Raw genomic sequence first — 25,372 nt, 5'->3', positions numbered from 1 at the left:
TATATTCAGGGTCTAGACTTTGACATGTCAATAATACACCCACAACAATAGGTGGCGCCAAATACGCATAAAACAAGTGTGCCATGAAATACGTAATGTAATGCGTGTTGTAAAGATCGCGAGTAAATCCAACAGAAGCAGAAAAGCTTACAGCTGCATGAGTTGTGACTGTCACGTTAGCCTGATGGGACCAAACTCTTTGTGATTTTAAAACGTAAGACGGTACCCAGTTTTGAAGACTACAGTAAGATGTAACTTCTACTGTTAATAAGATTGTGGTAGGCTACTATTAGATGGACAGCCTAAATGTCCTAATTCAGATGGGCTACCTGTTCTTTCCCCAATTGAAAGTGGCTGGTGAATGTGTATGTGTAATCAAGATTACCCAATCTTGAAAAGTGCTGATTTCAGCATCATATTTATTTATATTTACTCCCATCGCATCCGTTGCTTACAATACAGCATTCAGCACATGAAGGCAACGGCCACTCAGAAGAGTTTAAATGAGTCAGTCAGCAGAAGAAACATTAGGCAATATGAAATTAATTGAAAACAAAATGTGTTTTACTGAGCATAGGTTTTTAAAAAGACTTTTTCCAAAAGGTACATCTGGAAAAAGGGGGGTCGTCTTATATTCGGGCCAATACGGTACATAACTATGTTTCAGAGGTGTATAAAGACCTTACTTAATGAACCGTTGTGTTTTTATTACCTTAGATTGAACAATTTATATCTACATACACTGCGGGTCCCCTTACATGGAAGTCGCCACCATGTTTCTACAGTAGCCCTAAACGGACAAACTGCTCTACACAGCGTGTTTCGTCACTTTGTTGTTCTTGCGAATAAAACACTGACACAATGATGAACAAGTACATTAATATTTGCAATTACATCGATTTATTAAATAATTAAGTAAATATAATCCCTTAATTTACCTTTGTAAAGAAATCTCATTGCTCTCTGCCGTCTTTACTGACGACATCTTAGTCCTGTATCGGCCACCGTAGCTTCTCTAAAGGGAGGGGTGAGCGGGGGACTGAGCCGTTAGTTGCAATTTGCAACCTCACCGCTAGATGCCGCTAAACTTTACACACTGCACCTTTAAATTCACACTATGCATATGAAAAAAAAACTTAAACATTTTAAGTTTTGAAAATATAATTGTTCAAATCTATCGTTTTCCCAACTTTCCAAACCCCGTGCGAACTCTGAGATAATATCAAACCTCCCCATTCAGTAACGTATGTTTGCATAACATCCTGCCACAGAGAATTCTGGATGGCCACAGTCGCATTCCGCAGCAGGACTGTACACGTCAGAGCGCTATTTTAAGAATGTAGCCAAACAAGCTCCCAACAAAGTGGAGGAGAAAACAGCCAAGACCACAGTCAGAAAGTGAACAGGGCCTTATTTCTAATTAACACCCTTCAACAGCGATTGAGACATTACAAGAACAACAAAAGGAACAGAAAACAGCAGGTCTGTAAAGAGCACATCAGAGGAAAAGTTTCTAAAAACGGTCCAAAATCCAAGGCCATTATACAGAGAGTAAAAACAAACAGACCCAGTTTCTGTTCTTTTTTACATGTCTCTAGAAACCTCAGCAATTACAGATTTGACTAGTGCGGTCACAATTACCCAAATACTGAAATTGTAATACAACTGACTCAATTCTTTCCCCAATTGAAAGTGGCTGGTGAATGTGTATGTGTAATCAAGATTACCCAATCTTGAAAAGTGCTCAAACTTAACCGGAGTCCGCTGCTTCAAATTATACAGTACCAGTCAAAAGTTTGGACACACGAATAGGAAGTGTGTCCAAACTTTTGACTATACTGTACTATATCACTGCTCCGGGTGTGTGTTCACGGTGTGTGTGTGCACTTTGGATGGGATAAATGCAGAGCACTAATTCTGAGTATGGGTCACCATAATTGGCCACATGTCACTTTCACTTCACTCACTATAATATAGCCTACACAAAGAATATCGGCCGATATATCGGTATCGGCCCCCAAAAAAACCCATATCGGTCGGGCTCTAATAACAATATTTAAGAAGTGCCCAAACAGATAGGTAATCTTTAAGAAATTGAGGTTAAACTTATCTGGCTTGCTGTCTGCGCTGCTAATGTGCTCTGGCAGTTCATTAAAAGATTAAATAGTTTCACTCCACTGAAATTGCACTAATTTTAAAATATGTGAACGATTGCATTTCAGGTCGATTTAAGGTGTGCCCCTAAATTTTCTGCTTGTGCCCTTAAAAATTTTCAGTCAGGGGCTATAGTGCTCCTAGTAAAAATAGTTAGTCTGGAGCCCTGCAATTTCATGAATAAGGCCCAGTCCTTTTAGAGCTGCTTTACAGCAGAATTTGAATTAGTCTCATATTTAACGAAGTTTGCGTCACTGATTCTGTTATTTTCCTGTTCATCACTGAGAAGCTTTAAAACAATATGTATTGTATAAAGCGCTATATAAATAAAGGTGACCCAACTTGCATGTATATGTAGAAAACTTACAGCTGCATGAGTTGTGACTGTCACGTTAGCCTGATGGGACCAAACTCTTTGTGATTTTAAAACGTAAGACGGTACCCAGTTTTGAAGACTACAGTAAGATGTAACTTCTACTGTTAATAAGATTGTGGTAGGCTACTATTAGATGGACAGCCTAAATGTCCTAATTCAGATGGGCTACCTGTTTTTTTTTTATGGTATATAAAAAAAAAGTGTATATTTTTTTAAATGTGATTGTTGGTACATTTGACCAGTTTGTACCATACTTTCAAAACAAAAATTAAAATAGGAAAATTAGGCAATATGAAATTAATTGAAAACAAAATGTGTTTTACTGAGCATAGGTTTTTAAAAAGACTTTTTCCAAAAGGTACATCTGGAAAAAGGGGGGTCGTCTTATATTCGGGCCAATACGGTACATAACTATGTTTCAGAGGTGTATAAAGACCTTACTTAATGAACCGTTGTGTTTTTATTACCTTAGATTGAACAATTTATATCTACATACACTGCGGGTCCCCTTACATGGAAGTCGCCACCATGTTTCTACAGTAGCCCTAAACGGACAAACTGCTCTACACAGCGTGTTTCGTCACTTTGTTGTTCTTGCGAATAAAACACTGACACAATGATGAACAAGTACATTAATATTTGCAATTACATCGATTTATTAAATAATTAAGTAAATATAATCCCTTAATTTACCTTTGTAAAGAAATCTCATTGCTCTCTGCCGTCTTTACTGACGACATCTTAGTCCTGTATCGGCCACCGTAGCTTCTCTAAAGGGAGGGGTGAGCGGGGGACTGAGCCGTTAGTTGCAATTTGCAACCTCACCGCTAGATGCCGCTAAACTTTACACACTGCACCTTTAAATTCACACTATGCATATGAAAAAAAAACTTAAACATTTTAAGTTTTGAAAATATAATTGTTCAAATCTATCATTTTCCCAACTTTCCAAACCCCGTGCGAACTCTGAGATAATAACAAACCTCCCCATTCAGTAACGTATGTTTGCATAACATCCTGCCACAGAGAATTCTGGATGGCCACAGTCGCATTCCGCAGCAGGACTGTACACGTCAGAGCGCTATTTTAAGAATGTAGCCAAACAAGCTCCCAACAAAGTGGAGGAGAAAACAGCCAAGACCACAGTCAGAAAGTGAACAGGGCCTTATTTCTAATTAACACCCTTCAACAGCGATTGAGACATTACAAGAACAACAAAAGGAACAGAAAACAGCAGGTCTGTAAAGAGCACATCAGAGGAAAAGTTTCTAAAAACGGTCCAAAATCCAAGGCCATTATACAGAGAGTAAAAACAAACAGACCCAGTTTCTGTTCTTTTTTACATGTCTCTAGAAACCTCAGCAATTACAGATTTGACTAGTGCGGTCACAATTACCCAAATACTGAAATTGTAATACAACTGACTCAATTCTTTCCCCAATTGAAAGTGGCTGGTGAATGTGTATGTGTAATCAAGATTACCCAATCTTGAAAAGTGCTGATTACAGCATCATATTTATTTATATTTACTCCCATCGCATCTGTAGCTTACAATACAGCATTCAGCACATGAAGGCAACGGCCACTCAGAAGAGTTTAAATGAGTCAGTCAGCAGAAGAAATCTGCTCAAAACACTTTCGTTCAGCATGAGCTCACTGATTTGAGTTACACTTTCATTGCATGTGGTAAACTTCCTAGGGAGGAGTATTTAAAAAAAAAAACTCCTCCTCTTAGACACCAAACTTGGTGGACATGATGCCAAAAACATTAAAGACACTAAAATGCAAATGGATTTTTCATATCGCCTCATATATTGGCGATGGCTAGGAAATAATACAGAGTTTGGTGACTATACATAAAAAAGGTAAAAATATCCAATATATAACCAACTCAATGCAATATTTTCCTAAAAAATTAAGAAAATTAAAAATTCACACACAGCTTAGGAACAGAGAGAGAGAGAGAGAGAGAGAGAGAGAGAGAGAGAGAGAGAGAGAGAGCTGCAATAAAAAAATTTTTAAAAGATTGTGCAGCTTGTTCAAATTGGCTTTGTTAAAATGAACTAATGCAACATAAATCTTCAACATTTTTCTCAACCTAATTGCATAATTTTCAATCAAGTTGTATTTGACTGATAGTCGAATCATATGTTTGGTGGCGGGGCAAAATACATTACCAAGAGTCAAGTCAGACATTCGACAGCCATAATTATGTTAACACACAGGGAAAATGTGTAACGGACGCCTCGCAGATACAAACGGGGTAAATAATGTTTTGATTAAAAGATAGTTAACATCAAACGTCAGCGAAACCCTAAGAATGCACAACATTTTTTACAACAGTGCTCTCATTATAACGTTATGTATATGACAGTAGTTATTAATGTTCTGCGTTTCTGTTTTGAGCTGTGCGCGCTTAAGATGACCAGTTGAGTGACGCAGCAGATTTGTAATCAATGGGATTTAACTAATTATTTATCATATAGAATACGTATCGTTATTTATACAACATAACGTTAATATTACGACTTATAGGCTATCTACACGAAATGCCCCGAATGCACATGAACGTGTCTGCGCGGCTCTGAATGAACTCCTTTTGTGGATGCATTCTTCACGCAACAACATGCAGAAACATGGCAAATAAACACAAAAAATTCACAGTGTTTTATTATAATGGTGTTCTCATTATAATTGTTATGTATATGAGAGTCCCAGTCATAGTTATTAATATTCTGCATTGTTGTTTGTCCTGCGCGCTGAAGAGATAATCACCGTAGTACTACAATGAAGCGCTTTACTGCAGCGCAACTCAACCAAATGCATCTTATACGAGATAAATACGATATATATAAACCGGCTGAAATGTTTTGAAATCACTTGTACCCCACCTGATCGAAAAAAATCCAGTCTTTCACTCTACTTGTGTCAATTTGAGTCTTGTTAAAGTTTTGAATCCCTGCCGCCAAGGTGCTCCTCTGTCGGTCACAGATTATGGAAAGTGCCATTTAAATCTATATGGGTGGTTGGATTTATTCACGCACGTTAAAATATTTATTTGAAGCTTACTCTTGGAGGGTAAAAGTATTATAAATATTTTTCAGCTCCGCTACGATAAAATGCTTGAGAAGCTCCTCATTTCTAAGTTCTTTGGATAAGAGCATCTGCTAAATGACGGAATATAGCCGCATCCTTAAATCGAATCAAACCCCATTTAAATATATCCTTGAACTCTTTCCACCCTCTTTCACGTACATTTTTAAAAACATTTTCATGCTGTAACAAAATTACCTGCCTCAAACCGATACGAAACTTTGCAGGGTGTTCTTAGCACCAAGAAAAATAAACCTATGTTGTGATGGTCTGCCAGAGGAGATCCTGCATGTCCAAGCAGATGAGGAACATTGAAGGAAGGAACTGAGACCAGTTATTAACGGATGCACAGAGCAAAGCCCTGCCAACCACCCACAACACTGTTACACAAATACAGTTAACGGTGCCACAACAGCACAGTATTACTGTAATGCATAGCAGCAAAAAATTCTGACATGGTTAGGGCTGGGCGATTTTCTTTCGATTTTATCGATTAATTAGAATTTAATGTTTTGCCACGATTTTATTTTTTTTCAATCGAGGAATCAAGATTTTGAATAAAAATATTGGCAAACGTTACAATTACACACACTGACAATACGCCAATGATAACAGCTGAGAGAAAATAATGATTAACTGCTCACATAAGACATGCTCTATGAAGGAGCGTAACGTACAAAACATCGCTAGGCGCTTTTGCATTGACAAAGATGCGACGTGGGCAGAGGGATGGGAACAGCACAAGGTTACCAGATGAGAGTTCAACTTCGTTTAATTAGAGTGGCATGTTTTAAGAATGCAGTTTCATGCACGAAAATCTGCAAGAGACACAAGCGCAACGGTCAAACGCTGCTGTGATTTAGGTTAAAAACACATAAATACTCCGTACATATCTAATGATCCATTTAACAGACAAAGCAATAGTGACCACGTAACCAGACTGGCTTCAAGCTGTTTTTAGACTAACAAGAAAGTTTTGAGTTCTGAAACTTACAGGATGTTTTTATAGTACAATGAACTTTTATATGTCAAAAGGTTAAGGGAATTTTGATTTCTCAGTTCATGATCCCTTTAATGTTTGCATGACGCTGACAAGCTGAAAGTTGCTGGTATTTATTTATTTTTTACAAAACATCTAATGTTAATAATAGTCTGCTGGTGTTATACTTTTAGTCATTGCGGATTTTTTTAATTGCCTTGACTTGATTTTTTGTGCAATTTTTCATATTATTTGTGAACATATAGAATACGTTTAAGACAAGTTTGTACAATATGTGCTTTCATACTTCATGCATCTTTTCTGCAAAGATATTTAACAAGTGAATTTGTTTTATATTTACACCATGTAAGTGCTGCATTACGGGACGTTCACTCAGGATGCTAAACGGAATGGAGCCACCATTCACAAGACAATGTAAAAACCTAGTTTGAAAGTGGATGATAAAAGATTTTGAAACAATCTTTTCTTAAGAATAGAAAGAAACTATTTCGCTTCACCTACCTGCCATAAAAATCACGCCTAAACCACTTCAACAGTCTCAAATACACTGCATGCGTTAGCTGTGCTTCGCTGCACACGTGCAGGGGACAGCATCACAGCTGAGACTGTTTCTCAACATGCATTCTTATGCAATCTTGCATCCTTGTACTCATTCAACGTCATCATCCGATGAAGTTCAATTCAAATACTCAAGGACAGAGGATACTTGAAATTACCCGGATGCGTTTTGGATGCATCGAATACAGACTTGATAGAAGCTTAGAGTTCATTCTCTCAAGGTAATCTGGCAAGACCAGCCTCCGCGAGAATCCAAGACTGTTCTTTGCTTTCTTGGAATTAAGAAACTGCCTTACTCCCCTCTCAAGCACCTACTACTTGAGCAAGAACCAACAAAACCACAGAAGGGAGTTTCTCTTACGTGACAAAACATGAGAAAGCCCGGAAGTCTTTATTCAGTTAACACAACCTCAGGGCGAGGAAACAAATCTGCTAGTGAGAGGTGCAAAGGTAGTGCCACGCTTTGTCATTTCAAACATACATATATATATATATATTAGATTAGTATTACAACCTAATTATCAACCGGATATTACAGTACAAAGTGGAGTTTTTATATGAATCATTTATAACAGAATGGCACGACCATGTAAGGCTTAAACAGAGTTTTCCAGAAGTGACACGTGACATATGGGACAACTAAACCACTAATCCAGATCTGTTGTGTGGTAAAGGCCTGGTCTAAGGAGTACTTGTTGAGCTTCAGAACCAGAATCTAGTCGCCCCCTTTTTCTGAAACAGGAGCCGGTTGCATAAACATAGTCATTATGTTACGACTGTGTCTTAAATTCAGTCATCATTTACTCATCCTCAAGCTGTTCCAAACCTGTGGGAGTTTTTTCTTCTTCTGTTGAGTACAAAAGAAGATATTTTGAAGAATGTTGGTACCAAAGAGTTGACAGTAGCCATTGAATTTTTCTCAATGGAAGTCAATGGGTACCATCAACTGTTTGGTTTCCATCATTCTTCAAAAGAAATCTTTTGTGTTCAACAGCAGAACAACCCCTGAAATTTCCATGAAACCTTTAACACACTCAAACTATGGTGTGCATAAAAATGCAAAATATATTCATAAAATAAAATCTGCTAATAGTTAAGAATGCTTATATTAACTGGTTAACCAACAGTTAGAATTTTGACGATTAACACAATCAGTTAAATATACTGAAAAGTAATAATTTTTTCAAAAATATTTGTAAATGTTTGCTGCATCGTTAAAAATATGTTACATATAAAACAAAAATAAAATAAAATTGTGTTTTTGAGTTGCATATAAGTCGCATTTTATTATTACTTTCAGAAATAGGCCTAATGTAAAATAGCAGTAAATTGTAAACATTTGTTTCAAATTTGTCAAATTAAACGTCCATTACTACTACTCCCATAATTTCCATTACTGTATTATATTATTCAAATTGTACAGTATTTAAACAGTGAGGTAGTATAACACAAATAATAGGCAGTTTTATACTGCCTTTAACTGATGCAGATGCTTATTTATGTTTAAAGGAAAAGTCATTAAATTAAGTCAACTATAGAGTATTTAAAGAGTATCTATTTTTTGCAGATAATACATGACCTTATAATATCACTAGTGAGCACAAGTCCTCCTTAAAAGAACAACATCAACAAAAACGGGTGTGTGTTTATTTAAACAGTCACTGTTCTGGTCCATGTCAGTTGTGATAGGGTCACAGTACTTTTTTACACACGGTTCATTCCTTGGATATTTTCATAAAACAATATTAATAATAATAAATATAAGGATTGTCTTGACTTTCAATTTCATGTGGGATTGCAAGGCTAGTGCTAAAAACAATAACTTACATTTTTAATAAACGGTCTAAAGATAATCATCCGCTCTAGACATCCAATGGTCCATTTAGTTAGTGTTTCATACTATGTTTATTTTTCCAAATGACTTAAATTTGGTTTAAGTCTGGGATCAAATCCTGCTATTCATAATTCACCAACCTATTTTTTTTTCCAAACTGCAAATCTGTACCTCAAACCACAAGAATATACATGGGCCATAAAGCATTGCACTGTAACACACACACACTCAGGGGCCCCCTGTGGGTCCAAGACAAGAGGTTTTTTGATTAGCGGGGGATTTTATTAAGAGGTGGGTAGGGCAGCCGCAGGATGCTGGAGGGAGGGGTGAGCAAAGGACTCCATTCACTGATCAACCACTGCTTCTGAAGGGCAAAAACAACACTCTTGTGTTCAGAGGCCTGGGAGCTCATCTCCAAAGATCATAATTACCATTCATCCCCAGCCTAAGCTCGTGTCAGGAAAGGGCCCTGTTATCGCACCAGTTAGCATGCTTGGTGTTCTTGACAATTTGTGACTTGCGTTCTCATGGAGGCTTGTCTTGCCTCGCAAGGACAGGAGGACACAGAATGCATTTTTGTAAGAAATGAAATATATTTTGATCTTATGGATGCTCAGCTGCCTGTTCCAGCAGTTGAACGGCCTAAAACACGTAAACCGGTTTTGACAAATGGTCACATAAACAATCGGTTATGTTAAATGAATCAAAACAGTTGGGTGAAAATCACATGCCTATTAAAGGGGTCATATGATGCGATTTCAATTTGTCCTTTCTCTTTGGAGTGTTACAAGCTCTTGGTGCATAAAGAAGATCTGTAAAGTTGCAAAGACTAAAGTCTCAAATCCAAAGAGATATTCTTTATAAAAGTTAAGACTCTGCCACGCCCACCTGTTCTGACTCACAGCCTGTAAGTACGTTTTTTATATTTAAAGAATTTGCCACTGATGATTCAAACACGAGTTTTGAGCAGCGTAGAGTAGCGCTTGTTGTTTGTCATTTCTCCGATCACAAATGCAGACATGGTTTTATGTTTACGTGGCGCGATGCAACGCAACGCGTAAAAAGACAGTATAAGTCATTATAATCCATAATTATGTCCCCACTGGATGCAACAAATGCCTCGTTTATAATGGGTTTTAATGAGTTTGTCTCGTCGCTGCGGCCGGACAGGGCATCACAGTATGGCAGGGGCGTAACATTTCCGTCACACACTTGAGGTATTCGGCCAATCACAATACACTGGATAGCTGGCCAATCACAGCACACCTCGCTTTACAGAACGATGAGCTTTGTAAAAATCGATGCGTTTCAGAAAGGCGGGGCATAGGGGAGAAACAATAATGTACAGTATGTGGAAAATGTGGTTTTTTAACCTTAAACCGCATAAACATATTTCATTACACCAAATACACAAAATAATGTTCTTTTTAGCAACATCATATGACCCCTTTAATATATTCCCAGTTTTCAGGTCATGCGATTTGACTGGCATGGAGACTACGAGATCAAAACATCCATAAAACTGCGGCACAGGCCTGTCAACTTTGCATCTGTTTCAAGCCAAGAATATAGGTTGCCTCTCAAAAGATAGGTATACAAACTGACGGTAGCCATTGACTTGGAAAAAATAATAATATGGAAGTCAATGGCTGCCATCAGCTGTTTGGTTACCTGTATTTTTCAAAAAGACGAGGGTGAGTAAATGATGACTATTTTCATTTTTGGGAGAACTATCCCTTTATGCATTTTTGTTTTTTATGGGTTTCTATGGGAAAATGCATAACATGCAAGTTAGCGCACTGTGTTCATATTCCAGGCACATTTGTTTGTCTTTATATAGTATGCATCATCAATAAGGTGTGTATTGAATATCTTAGTAGATTCGTACTTGGCACACATTTGGTAAACTTAACTGACAGGCAGCAGAGGAAAGCCTTGGTTTGCCCTCCAGATGGACGTTTCTATTAAGGTGTGGCGTCATGTGAAAACTATGAATTGGATTTATGCATTAGATTTTAAATAAATCCATACGAATCCACATGACACACAGACATAGGCTTCTGTGTTTACCATATGTGATGCGCTACATGTATGAGTGTTGAACAGTGTAGTGATATAAATAAGCCTAAAATAAATATTTATCAAATAAAGGTTTTGAATTGACATGAGGGTGAGTAAATGATGACAGAATCTCATTTTTGGCTGAACTATCACTTGTTGTGTTATTACAACTTTTGAACATAATTCTGAACGAATTCAGTCATTTTGACAGGAAACAACAACAAAGAATATCATTTACATATGGAGCGTCAATTCTATGTGGTATATAAGACTCTCTTTGCACGTGTGAGAGAAAACCAGATTATTCTCAGCCAAGTGACGGTGAGTCTGGCATCTACACACTAGAGTTTGCAGTACATCAAATATCCACTGATATCAACAGGAATATTACTCTCACTGCACTGTACACGAACACGGAGAGAGAAACCCTCAAACGCTCAGTCAGTGACTCAAGCACAGGCCTGCCCCCTCATAACACAAATTGCTACTTTTTCTATCATTTAGGGCACATTTCTTGACCATTCATGATAATTATATTTTTTCCAACAATTTTATTCAGAAACACCATATTTTATGCGCTAAGCAAATACATACTAAAATCTCAAACATATATATTTGTGCACCCTGCTTTTCAGTTTGTTTGAAATTCCAAACCAGAGTTGGAGTTCAAAACCATGAATTAAAAATGGTAGTCAATTTTATCTATATTAAATGTATCTCTGCAATCTAAATATCTTAGAAAAATAGATTGAGTTTAAATTACTTAAAAAGTAAATATTCCTTTCACTCACGTCCACACAATTTCTGTCAACTATAATACAAATCAAACACCCTGAAAACTAAAAAATGGTTTATCGTAAAAATATCTCCAGTGACCTCTTGTCGAGGACTTTAGTAATTGCCCATCAACTGTTTGGTCCATTGTAATGGTTTGCAATATTTTTATGATTTTAATTCAAATAAATACAGGCCTGCCATTGAAATTACGAGTCAAATAGTGAAATTGTCAACTATGTTACCTGGAAACCCATACGGTTTCTCAGTAACAGTTGACCAGCAGGAAAACATATTTTATTTGTAATATCAATATGGTGTTTAATAATTAAGGCAGTTGTTTTATTGAGAAAGCATCTTGTTTTTACACTTTTTTACTGCGAAATGTACTCTAAATTATGAATGACTCGTATAGGTCCAATTTTTCGAAATAGGTTTAAATTCACCAACATCTGAAATCACATTTTCAAAAGTAGGTTGAGTGCCACAAAATCAGAATTAGGTCAGTGTGCGGTGAGAAATGTTGTTGAAAATGTCATTTCTGACACATTCCTCCAGGAATGTAAAGTCAGAGGAAAATATAACATAAGCTGGAAACACTGATGCCGGTCGCCCAGAGCAGCCCAATGGCAGAGGAGGCCAGCCAGGGGAAAGAATCAGCCCCAGCGCACCGCAAGAAACTGTCATGAGCTTCCCAAGCACAAAGTGGCTTTGATCGGCCAGTTGCCCTGAGGTGCATGTAGTTCTAGACTCTCTGAACACTGGAGCTTCATTAGACATGTCATATCTCGAACTATGGCTGTAATGGGAAGTATTAGAGGCAGATACGGGGACAGGTGAGGCGATACACATGGAAAAGACGGGTAAGAACAGGCCAGAGGTGAAAGCTTCAGATGAATAAAACAAAAGTACCTCTACTCTTACTATTTGCTCTTTGTGAGAGCAAACACAAGGCTTAGGCCTTTACAAATGCTGTGTAACTGAAAGGCATTTCATTTTATTTATAACTTGTGCAATTTAATTCACAGCCATTATAAAGGGATCTTTTATAAAAGCCGTAGATACTGCATTACCATTTATTCACTGCTAGGAGTTTGTGCTTGGAATACTATACATAATTTACAGTTAAAGGGACAAAAATGTAAATGCTCTCATCATTTACTCAACCTTAAGTTGTTCCAAAACTGTAATATGTCAATTGTTCATTCAGTGTTAAAAGATGTTTACATTTAAGGTACATTTACATTAGCCACTACTGTTCATGAAATCATTAGTTAGTTAGAAAAAAACATAACTCTAGAGAAGAGCATTTTGATAAATATGTGCAACTATATTACATATTTATTTTACCTGTTCATTATTTAATGTACGTTCGAATAAATTAGTCATCAAATGTTTTTATTACAGCCATAATTTAAATGTTTATATTTGAAAGGCATATAGAAGGATTAACATTATTCTGTTATTAAAAGGGTGACATAAAAATTGCCTTATGTGCAATTCCTAAATATCTGTAGAAACTCAGTTTTAAAAATGCTAGTGATGCACCGAAATGAATTAATTCTAAAGATTAATTAATTGATTATTTATTTATATGGAAACCAGGAAGACCAGTGACTATTTTATGAACTTCAATGGGGGCAATATTTTCCTTAGGATGTGTGTGTCCACCAATCTGCAAACACATAGTAATGTTTGTCAGCATCATTTACTCAACCTTAAGTTGTTCCAAAACTGTAAGAGATTCTTTCTTCTGTTGAACACAAAAGAAGATATTTTGAAGAATGATGGTAACCAAACAGTAGCCATTGACTTCCATAGTATTTTATCTATCCCTTTAATTAAGGTAATTTTTTATTGTGTATTTTTACTGATTTGCATTTTGTGCATTTTGGAAGCACTTTTCAATTCTGGAGGGTAAATCCCTGACCGAAACTAATTTTAATTTTGACTGTGTCAGTGTCTTTCATTCACACAGCATGGATAAACATGTCAGCTTTGTACACGCTAGTGCTGGATTAACTATATTGATTCTCATTTTTAATCTAAATTCTTAAATCTCAATATCAGTCTTTTCACATATGCCGTTTTCTGTTGAGGAGTGAACTCTACTAATCGATATTTTTAGTGTACCTGACAACCAATAATTGCAGTAAGCTTTGTGATTTGTTACTGCTGTTGATATTAAAAAGTCTCAGCTTTCAAATTCTGTCAGCTTTATCATGAAATACAAACAATAAATGTGTTTTTACCCTCTTTAATGCGGCATGACAGATTGCTGTAGCAGCATCAGTTCAAGCAACATGTGAACCAATCTCTTCATCTTTACTACTAGTTACACCAATTAAACATGAATGAATGTCAGAAAGTGTGCTGAAAGAAACAGTAAAACTTACTGAAATCTCTCATGTCTTATGTAATTGACCTATCGGTAAGCCCCGCCCACCTTAGTTACTGTTGCGAACTCGGACAAACAATTGGAGTTGCTAACGGTCTTACAACGACAGCTGTCAGTGTGAAAACCTTGTCCCTATATCTTTTTGATAAATTTTGGACACAGAAGCACCACCATTCAAGTGGGACTTAAATATGCCATGGAGGGACATATAAAAGATTTTAGAATAAATATTGTGGGTATTCATTTGGAAGCGAGGCTTTACAGATTACAATGCAAGCGGGAGAAGCCTAATGTTACGTTCGTCACGATTAGTGGTCGACTGATATATCACCAAGGCCGATATATCGGGTGATATTTGGCATTTTTAAAATATCGGCCGATAAGTTTTCCTGTTTGGCCAATGCGTTCAAGGTGGGACTTTTATTTTGACGGCGCTGACAGCACAGTGCTCACCTTCTCCCTCTTGTTCGACCGTCGTCGTTAACAAGCAGCGCTGACGATGATCTGAAAACACCAACAAACAAGCTGGAGTTTAGCGATCTAAATGAAAGTGTCACTAAACCGGTCCTTGTTCTGTAATGAGATCTCGACTATATTTTTAACGATTGTTATCGCTGAATAAATGCACTTACTCAACCGCTGTTGGTTGAATAGAGAAACATAGGCTATGGCAATTTGGAATTACTATAAGGAATTTCACTGTTATAATATTTTTCATTTGTTTTACCAGTTTTCATAATATAGACAAGATAGAGTGCATAAGTCTTTGGTATTCATTTATATTTATATAAGAAATACCTATGTGTCAAATCCAGTTGTGAGATCTTGTGAAGTGTGCATTTGTATCCTGCATGATCGCGTGTGCGCTGCGTGACGGTCGGTCCGTGTGAATTTAATGTGGACAGGAGGACAGTTCAGCTTCACTGAGACGCGCGATCTAGTCTTTGGTATTCATTTATATTTATATAAGAAATACCTATGTGTTCCAGCAACTAGCTTCCCATCTGAGAGGGTTTTTAGTAGGGATGCGCCGATCCGATATTCATATCTGGTATCGGCTCCGATAGTGCCATTTTTCTCGGATCGGGTATTGGTCAGAGAGGGACCCAAATCCGAGATTTTTATTAATTTTTTTTCTCGATTGTGCGAATTGTTCTGTGTTACTTCTGAAGCCATACAATAGCTTAATGTGAGCTACATTATAAGTATGTTTATTTAACACATTTACTTTTTAATCTATTTTCAAATGATTTCCAATTTCTTAAATATTAATTAAAATAAATACAATTATATCGGCGTTATATCGGCCACCCTGCTTTCCAAGATATCGGCATCGGCCGTCAAAAAAAAACAATATCGGTCAATACCTAGTCACGATCGCAGATAACAACATCCCGGATCAACACTGTTCATGTATCGCAGGGAACGATTAAATTAATTTACATTTAACCAGTTTAATATGAAGAGACAGTGAAATGTAGACCTTCATTTATGTGTTTTTGCCCTACACTGTACAAGACGCGAGAACAGTACGCTATTTAGGTTTGTATGGACTCACTAACTTTAACGCTAGCCAGTTTTAGCCAGACATACCTTGCTAAAGCACAAGATGACATTAACGTTCTGCTTGAGCAGATGAAAATTGGTACTTTCAGATATTTAAAAAGCTGTACCATTTTACAAAAATTATATGTTTGTAAAATGGCATAACTTTATATATGTTTATAGTATTTCAGTCTGGCGAGTAAACAAAAAAATATACTTGCCGATGGCGATTCAATTGCCAAGGTGTCCGTAGAGGGCTGACTGTATAAAAACAGTTCGTGCTGCACTGTATTTGTTTTGTCCTATCGTATCATATGTTGTTGCCTTATTAAAAAATATGCTATACATTTAAAATAAATGTATTTTAATTTTATAGTATATACTTAAGCATATATATGAATGCTTTAATGAATGGATTTTATAATACAAATAGCAATGTGTAACATTTTAGTGCAACACTTTTATTTGTTCCCCACAAAATAGTGTTTTTTCACTAAATGTTTGGATTTCTAAAATTACTGTGCACTGATTTTTCTAGAGCCTTTAAACTCTGGTCGTATTCGGTTACAGCAGTCAGCTCGGTAAAGCTCTCTCCAAGATCATTCTGTGTTCCCATTATACTTGATTTGTAAATACATGTCTATGATTTTGCAAAAAGGACTTTATCTTCTTACCTAGTTTATGACAAATTTTTGTCATAGATTATAAATATACATAGGCCTAAATTTTTTCATATGTTTATTTTATTTTTCTTTATAATGAAGTAGTCTGTATCTAGTAGATTGTGAAAGAATGATTATCAGTTCCACACACAGAGATATATAAATTCTACATTTATTTAAATGGGGGAAAAAAAACTTCACTGGTATCGGATCGGTATCGGTATTGGCCAATACCAAACCCTAGGTATCGGAATCGGTATCGGAGCATCCCTAGTTTTTAGTGCCAGTGGGAACATAGTTTCATGCCACAGAGCTTCTCTTAAACCAGAGACAGTTGACAGACTTGTGTTCTTAGCTAACAACTTGTAAAATATATTTATCTTATAGTTTAATTATTTCCCCCAGTTGCACAGTGTAAATTGTGAATTGCATGCACCAAAAAAGTTGACAGAATGCACTTTCTGTACTTGTTTTGCGCTACTTCAGTTACATATACATGTGTTCATTTAATAAAAAGCAGTAAGTGATCACTTGGTCTAGATTTTATTTTAACTGCTTAAATTTGCACTAAACATTTTGTATTTACTTTGTAACAATAACTTCTATCTAAATAGTTTATGTTGTTTTTTTAATGGGGTCAAAATAAATTAATGTTTTTTTTATTATTTAAAAGCAAATGCAAACATATCGAGATATATATATCGTGAAAATTTTGACAATATCGAGATATAATTTTTTTATATATCACCCAGCCCTAGCGCTCATCTGTCAGACTCATCTAAAGAATCACATATTATTTGTTAACAAAATAAGTGTAGAGGACAGCTTTCTCAGAATGCTTGCAAAATGATTCCATATGACTAAACAAACGAAACTGAATAGTTTTAATAGTATCCTGATCACATGGTTTGCCAGAGGTGCGATATTTGCTCAAGATTAGTTGGTATTACAGCTGTAAGTTATTGCACACATTGTCTCTCTCATGCACACACAAACTCATGCAGGGCACATAAAGAGTCATGTGAAGACTGTTCCATTTCATGCCTCAAAAAGATTTTCTTTCTTGTTGTTTTGTCTGTGAAAATGGTATGGTATGCATTTGAAATGATTTATCAGTGTTTTAAGACTGACACATTCTGTTAAACATTAAAACAGTTAATATGGCTCATTGCACTAAAACAATGAGACCAGGGAGCAAATTTCTCTCATATTTCTAGTCACATATCTAGTGTATCTTCAGCAAATCTAAGTGGAAAGTAAATGTTTTTAAAATTTAGTTAGTGACACAACATCCATGCAGGAAGCAACATTTGGAAAAACCCAGCAGACATCAACATCTAGGCCTATTTGTTTAATTGATAGTGATCCTGTTTTATTATATCTACCTTCTCTCAAACGGTAAATGTGGTTTTGATGCCCTTCGTGGTATGGCAATGTGGCATGACAGATTGATGTATCCACCTGTAACACTGCTGTATTTCTTCGGAGTTTCTTTACGTGTGCGACCTTGATACCAGAAATACACTATCCATTATCAATCACAGTTTACACTGAATGTAATCAAATACATTTACTGCTTCTCTAGTTATTTTTTTATCACTTAAGTTTTAATCGGGCTATTTGTCGGGTCGGGCAAGTAAAAGTATTATTATTTTAGGGGTAATGTGAACAAAAATATTTAAGACCCATCGAATCTGAATTTAAGACATTTTAAGACTTTTTAAGGAAAAAAGGTTGCCAAAAGTGTATGCAAAATTTGTAAATGTAAATATAGATGTAAAGATCATTTTTGTAGATTTTAGCAGAGTGGGAATGCTGTACTGACAAATCACAAGCCAAAACCAGAACTGTTTTATAGCTACATACAGAAAACCGAACAGGGTTATGAATGGTCGTAGTAGCCATACATATACATCGATGTCTATCCATAAATAAATACCGTCTAATTCAATGCATTACTGTAAAATCCCGTGACCTGCACTTCTTACGCATGCTGTCAAAACCTGTGAGACTGAAGACTACATAAAAAGACTTTACAAGAAGTGTCACTGACGCCACTATTAAAAACTAAAGCTCATAGTGAGAATGCTTTTAATGCAAAATGAGATTTAACACTATAACTGCTCAAAAACACACACAATCTGTGTGCCAACAGTCATGGAAGTCCAAAGAGCTCAAATTCTTGAAGAAGCAAAGCTCAAATGTATGAAATTGCTGAAATAATACAATAAAATCAAATTGCACATTTCACCTCAGTGCAAACTGCATGTAAACACACGGTACAAAAGCAGATCAAAAGTTCATTCCTTAGAAAATCTGAGCATGGGTGGTGTGGCCTAGCGGTTAAAGACCCTGTTGCTTACCAAAAGGTTGTAGATTCAACCCTGCAATGAACTATGAAGAAACACATAAAGCTGTAATGTACTGCAAATAGTTAATTAGTAATTAATTGTACAAATGCATTATAAAAAAAGGGTCACCATTACAAGCAAATCAGTAAGAACCCAGACAAATTATTCAAGTTTAAATCCAGCAACACTCACAAAGTGTGAGATTACAAGCTTGCATGCATTCATTCCTCTACTGCTCTGCAGATATACTGCACTATTCTACTTTACTGCACGATTGTCGTGTTCTATTTTAGTTTGTGCTGCTGAGCTCATTGCACACAGTTTCCAAAACACAGCAGTATCTGCACAATAAACCAGACACACTCACCAGCAGGCAGTCAGTGTTGATCTCTGATCTGGGATCCTTCAGCATGGCATCGATCTTCTCGAATCGAGCTGTCAAACTCTCTCCAGCAGACATGTTCAGAGCTGATCAGATGCTTTGATTCAGACGCGTGCGAGTTTCTGGCTAAGATTAGCAAATTAACTCGCTAACTTCCTCACAAATGAGCAACGAGCGCTAGTTTGATCAAAGCAACGTTTTGTGTCTTGATATCACTCTCGTTGAATCGCATACAACACCGAGAGATGACAAAAAGCCACATTTTCGGAACAAAACAACAACAGGACGAGGTGTCGGATTAGTCCATGACAATTTAGCAAACACAGAGAGCGGCAGATTATACAGCGCTAAGCTAACTTAGCTTCAGGGCTCTTTTAAAACACACAAGCCGATCACATTCACGCGAAAAGAAGCGATAAAACAGAGTTAGCATGCGGCCACATGAAATTAAGTGAAGTTTCTCCAGGCCTCCGACCATAAAAGCTCGCCAGGCCAAACGAGTCTGACAGCTGCAAAGTGAGAAGTGGCGGAAAAAAACTAACTTCGCCTTACAAATTTCGATGAGTTAAAACAAGATCCTGGTTAAAACGATCCTTTACAAATCCTGCTGTGGTAAATCTCTCTTAGTCCGCATGCCGGCTTTCACTTTTCCAACAAGTATGTAATCCACGATGCTCTGAGTATGCGGATAAATCAAGCTTTAACGTTGCTACTATTCAAAAAAAAAAATAATAATACAAATAAAAAAAAATACTGGGTGCCCGATTTTCTCCCACTGCCTGTCCAACATGTCCGCCTTCCTGTTGAAACACCCCAGAGTCAACTTCAAAACTGCTCCAACTGCGCATGCGCAGAGCTCTCTCTCTCTCTCTCTCAATTTCAATTCAATTTCAATTTAAGAGTGCTTTATTGGCATGACAAAAATTATACATTTGTATTGCCAAAGCAATTGCAGCTGGACTGCTCACAAATAGTACACATGTATTAACAGAAAGAAAAATAATAATATAATAATAATATATAAAAAATGTTTATCATGAAAAGCAAAATTAATTACTAATGTATAAGTATATAAACTAGAAATAAAAATAAGGGATTAGACAGGATGGCGTAGAAGGCCCTGCGTGCTTTATCTCTCAGTTCATTCACAGCATGATTAAAGTTTCCCGTGGATGTGATTTTCAAACCCAGGTAGTTGTAGTGTGATGTGTGTGTTATCTGCCGAGGGCCTAATGTAAATGTGTGTGGTGTTCCCTGGGATCTGGATCTTTTCTGAAAGATCATAATTTGGGTTTTCTTCAGGTTGACTGTCAGAGCCCAGATCTGGCAGTATTGCTGAAGCAGGTCCAGGTTCTGCTGTAAAGCGTGTTGAGTGGGAGACAGCAGAAGCAGATCGTCTGCATACAGCAGGCATCTGATCTGTGAGTTGTGTAGGGTGAGGCCAGTATAAAGTATAATAATACATGTTTAAATCATATTAACCAAGATTAACAAATGCCATAAACAGTGCATATTGACATTAGCCTACTGTATTAAAATTATGTGATACTGATAATATTTCCTTCATGTTCATGTTGTACTTGAAGACACAGATAATGGGCGTTCAATGTAAAATGGACTGCATTTAATCATATCAAATTCAAAATTAAACCGTTTCTGTTCTTTAAAAATAAAGCCTAAAAATATCCCTGCTGAAAAAAATACCTAAAACCAGCCTAAGATAGTTGACTGGTCTTAGCTGGTTGAAGTTCAAAGTAGCTGGTCTCCCAGCCTGGCCAAGCTGATTTTCGGCTAAAACCAACCAACCAGCTTAGCTGTTTTCAGCTTCCGGGTCCAGATGCTCATGCCACAAGACAGCAACAAACAGTGCTAATATACACTCACAATGTGATTCAATATTACTGAAAAAAATTATAATCCTATCTTTTATCACCATTCATCTTTTTATAAATCGTTAAAATATTAGTGTCTGGGACACTGTGAGCATGGAGACTGTAGTGTACATTGTAATGTTTATTTTAAATGAATAAACAGCGCTCATAAATGGCTGTTGAGATAGTATTCTCAAGTGAAATGAGGGGAGGCGTTCCTTACGTCATGACTTAAGCAGATAGGTTCCCTTTAGGTTGTCACAAAAAAAAACTCCTTGCAATATTCTGGCAAGGTTAGTTTTTGGTAATAGATGTAAAACTATAAAATAACCATTAGAGTTTTAAGAGTTCTAGAAACTAAGAGCTCTGAACTGTATTATGCCAATTTTTCAGAACACTTGCAGCTGCTCTGTGGTCCAAGATCTCCTGGGTCATCACCTTGGCATAGGGAAGTTTGGGCAGGGGCATGATATGAACCACCCTGAAGTAGTGGTCCACTACTGTGAGGATCACTGAGTCTGTCTGGAGTTCAGCAGTTTAGTATATTCTCCTGTGGTCAGTCCACAACACGAATGGGACAGTCACTCCCTCCAGCCTCCAGGCTCTAGCTGCACCTCCATCAGCTCACAGCTGCTGATTTCACAGTTCTGCTTTGCAGGGGACAAATGCAGAGAATAATAAGCACACGGATGCAACTTTTTACCATGAGAGGATATTTGGGTAAGAACCACTCCAACTCCTACCTCTGACACATCACCTGCACTACAAACTGAGACTTGGTGGAGATTAATGCTGTCACAGAGGTCACCACCTGTCTGTAATTTTGAATAAAGTGTCGACAGAAACTGGAAAAGCCCAGTAATCGTTGGAGGGCTTTGTGCGAGCCAGAAACTGGTCAGTCAGAAACGGCTTTTACCAAGATGATGGACCCCAAGAACAGAACCAGCTGGGCATGAAAGTTACAGTTCTCTGCCTTCACGAATAGCTGGTTCAAAGACAAACTGATTTATTATGTCTCTAAGCACACAAGCACTGGGGCATTGGACAGGTCGAATGTAAGCACCCCATATTCTAAGTGTCAGGACTCCCCTATAGACCCTTTTAGGGCCGATGTCACAATTACGTCACAGAGCTAGCTGGAGGCAAGACAAAGCAAAAGTGAAAACTGGAGGCGGCCAATTCAAACCAGCACAGATTCGGCTACATAAGGAGCTTAAAATATCATCTTATTGTAATGTTGGGTGCCAGAAGCAACATAGTACATGCTCCAGTTTGGAGATTGTTAGTGGCTGGAATTTCTAAGATCTTGGTAAGAAAGAATAATCAAATAAAGAAAGCAGTTTCTGGAATTTTTATTTCTAGAAAATATTCACATCTTACTTTAAATGTACTGTATGTAAAGGTACTGTAATGTCACTGTAAACTTACATAATTTACAGGAGGTATGTACTTTAAAATAACTATTTGGCCATTACATGATACATTAATCTTCCAATAATATATCCATCATATTGAATGTTTAACTTTTTTTGTTTTTTTGGCCCAGTTCACTCTCATGTAGCTGTAAAAAATAGTTGCCTGCTGAAATTGAAATATGTACACTGTACATCTTCATGACTAGATAGACACGGTGAGTTTGTCTTTACTTTACACATTAAGTTTCTCTATAGATGTGAGTCAACAATCTCTCCATGGCCCAAAAGTCACCTGTCCAGGACAGTAATAGCCTGGGGAGAAGGAAGGGACTCACAGGGAATACTGAGCTTCTTGTCTAGGGAAGAGCCCATGAAATTTCCAGCCACACATCAATCCACACAGACCGGCGATAAATGGTATTGATTGAGGCAATAATCTTGAATCAGTGAAGGGTAGCCACTGGAATTTCTAAGATCTTGGTAAGAAAGAATAATCAAATAAAGAAAGCAGTTTCTGGAATTTTTATTTCTAGAAAATATTCACATCTTACTTTAAATGTACTGTATGTAAAGGTACTGTAATGTCACTGTAAACTTACATAATTTACAGGAGGTATGTACTTTAAAATAACTATTTGGCCATTACATGATACATTAATCTTCCAATAATATATCCATCATATTGAATGTTTAACTTTTTTTGTTTTTTTGGCCCAGTTCACTCTCATGTAGCTGTAAAAAATAGTTGCCTGCTGAAATTGAAATATATACACTGTACATCTTCATGACTAGATAGACACGGTGAGTTTGTCTTTACTTTACACATTAGGTTTCTCTATAGATGTGAGTCAACAATCTCTCCATGGCCCAAAAGTCACCTGTCCAGGACAGTAATAGCCTGGGGAGAAGGAAGGGACTCACAGGGAATACTGAGCTTCTTGTCTAGGGAAGAGCCCATGAAATTTCCAGCCACACATCAATCCACCCAGACCGGCGATAAATGGTATTGATTGAGGCAATAATCTTGAATCAGTGAAGGGTAGCCTTTAGAGCAACTAGGGTAACTGCAGGGGCCAGGGCTTTTCCCAAAAGCTCGGAACAGGTGACACGAAAGTGCCCAGATAAGCCACAGTAAAGGCAGCACCGCTCCCTCACTTGCCTGTCATGTTTAGCAGGGGGAATCCTGGTACTTTTCAGCTAAAAATGTGCTTAGGTGTTCTTGAGAGATTTGAACCACTGAGTATATAGGTGTTGGGAGGACAAACATCTATGAAGACCTTGTGACTGGGTCTTTGGTGGCAAGCTCATCCTCCACATGACCTATGCAAGACCATTCTGGAAACACACAATGTGTGCATCTGTATCATAGCCACTTGCTGCTGCTGCGATGGTGCAGAACTGAATGGCATACACTACATTTGCCTTGCTGGATGGATAAAGGCTCCTTTGAGTGGATGGTTAAACACCCATCTGATTTCCGCAACAAAAGAGGAGTAACTGGAACAGAAGGGGCCTGCAGACGACTGTAGCCCAGGACAGGGCTCTTCCAGAGAGAAGTGTGATAATATAAGCATTTTTGGCTCTGTCAGAGGGAAATGATGGCTGCAACTTGAAAAAAAGTGTGCTCTCCTTAGAAGCGTTAAAGTGGAGGCAATTAGAGTTTAGTCAAAGGACTGGGCTTGGTGACCTTGACTGATGCACCTCGTTTCACAAATTCGATTAGATTCTGTTCCACAAGCTATTGATTTGCTTCAAAATTAATGTATTTTAAAATATTTCATGTATGTTAAGAAAAAATAGGTCAACTAATGCTGTGAGCTGTACAGTCAATTGAAAAATACATACATACATACATGCATGCGTGCATAAATGTCTTCATAATTTATTTAACCTTTAGCAGTGTACCCAGTGAGAGTACATTTCTATAATATTAAAGGATAAATTAACAACAGAGGCCAAACTGTTTAATTCAACTGCTATATATTCAGATATAATAAACACTCCAACAAAATTGGGTAACAATTTTTGTTTTGATGTGTCATGTCATGATTATGAAGGTGTCATGCATGTTTATGACAACTGTCATTAAGTGTCATTCGCTCAGTTATGTCATTTTTAATGCAAATATGATATTATTTGACCTAACCCTAATCTAACCCCTACCCTTACCCCTAACCATATCCCATAACAAAGACATCTCAAACAATGTCATCTTTGCATTAAAAATGACATAACTGAGCGAATGACACTTAATGACAGTTGTTATAAACATGCATAAAAAAACTTCATATTCATGACATGTGTCATGTCAGTCTTATGCACACCCCTTCAAGTAAAGTGTTACCCAAAATTGTTTACAAACATTTGAATTGCACATTAGGCTTTCATGAACCAAAAAATTGAACTATTTGAAAGACTACACAGAGGCTTTGAATATGTCTTTGACACAGAAACACAATGTCAATGAAAAGGGCAAGTCTTAGCTTTCAAATTATATGTTATAATTTTTAAGCAGGTATTAGTAACACAAACTTGTAGGTCTATAGTGCATATAAATATGTTTCTCTGTAGAGTTCATTCTAGCTAACGAAGGAGCTAATGATTGTCCTGAGGTAAATGTCAGGTGAGATGATGTTCGCAGTTGACACACTGATTTCATTCTCTGTGATGGACTAGCCACCTGTCCAGGGTGTGTATTATTGACGTTAGCGACCACAGTATTACTGTAGAATTACTGCAGAAGTTTATGATGTGATTAATTTATAGGTCGACATTGATTGGCTCTGAATTAGGCGCATAGTGGTTATTGACTCTCTCCCTCCAGTGGCAAAGCAGCATATTAAATGGGATTGATTTTAATTTGTCAAGCCTTTGCCATTGGAAGGTAACCAACAGTGT

The 25,372-nt window shown here is 37.1% G+C and overlaps 1 protein-coding gene across 1 annotated transcript in view; it reads right to left on the bottom strand.

The window, feature by feature from the left end:
• The window catches only part of rock1 (Rho-associated, coiled-coil containing protein kinase 1), a 73,811-nt gene extending 53,783 nt beyond the window's left edge, over positions 1-20,028 (bottom strand). Inside the window, exon 1 of the mRNA XM_016283610.1 lies at positions 19,174-20,028. Coding sequence (XP_016139096.1) covers positions 19,174-19,266 — 93 coding nt within the window. The 5' untranslated portion in view covers positions 19,267-20,028. The remainder of the gene's footprint in view (positions 1-19,173) is intronic.
• Between the last annotated feature and the right edge of the window lie 5,344 nt (positions 20,029-25,372).

This window comes from Sinocyclocheilus grahami, unplaced genomic scaffold (assembly GCF_001515645.1).
Source record: "Sinocyclocheilus grahami isolate Dianchi unplaced genomic scaffold, SAMN03320097.WGS_v1.1 scaffold176.1, whole genome shotgun sequence".
NCBI classification, from domain to species: Eukaryota; Metazoa; Chordata; class Actinopteri; order Cypriniformes; family Cyprinidae; genus Sinocyclocheilus; species Sinocyclocheilus grahami.
The sequence above is the reverse complement of the archived record's forward strand: the minus strand, read 5'-3'. Positions and strand labels throughout refer to the sequence as shown.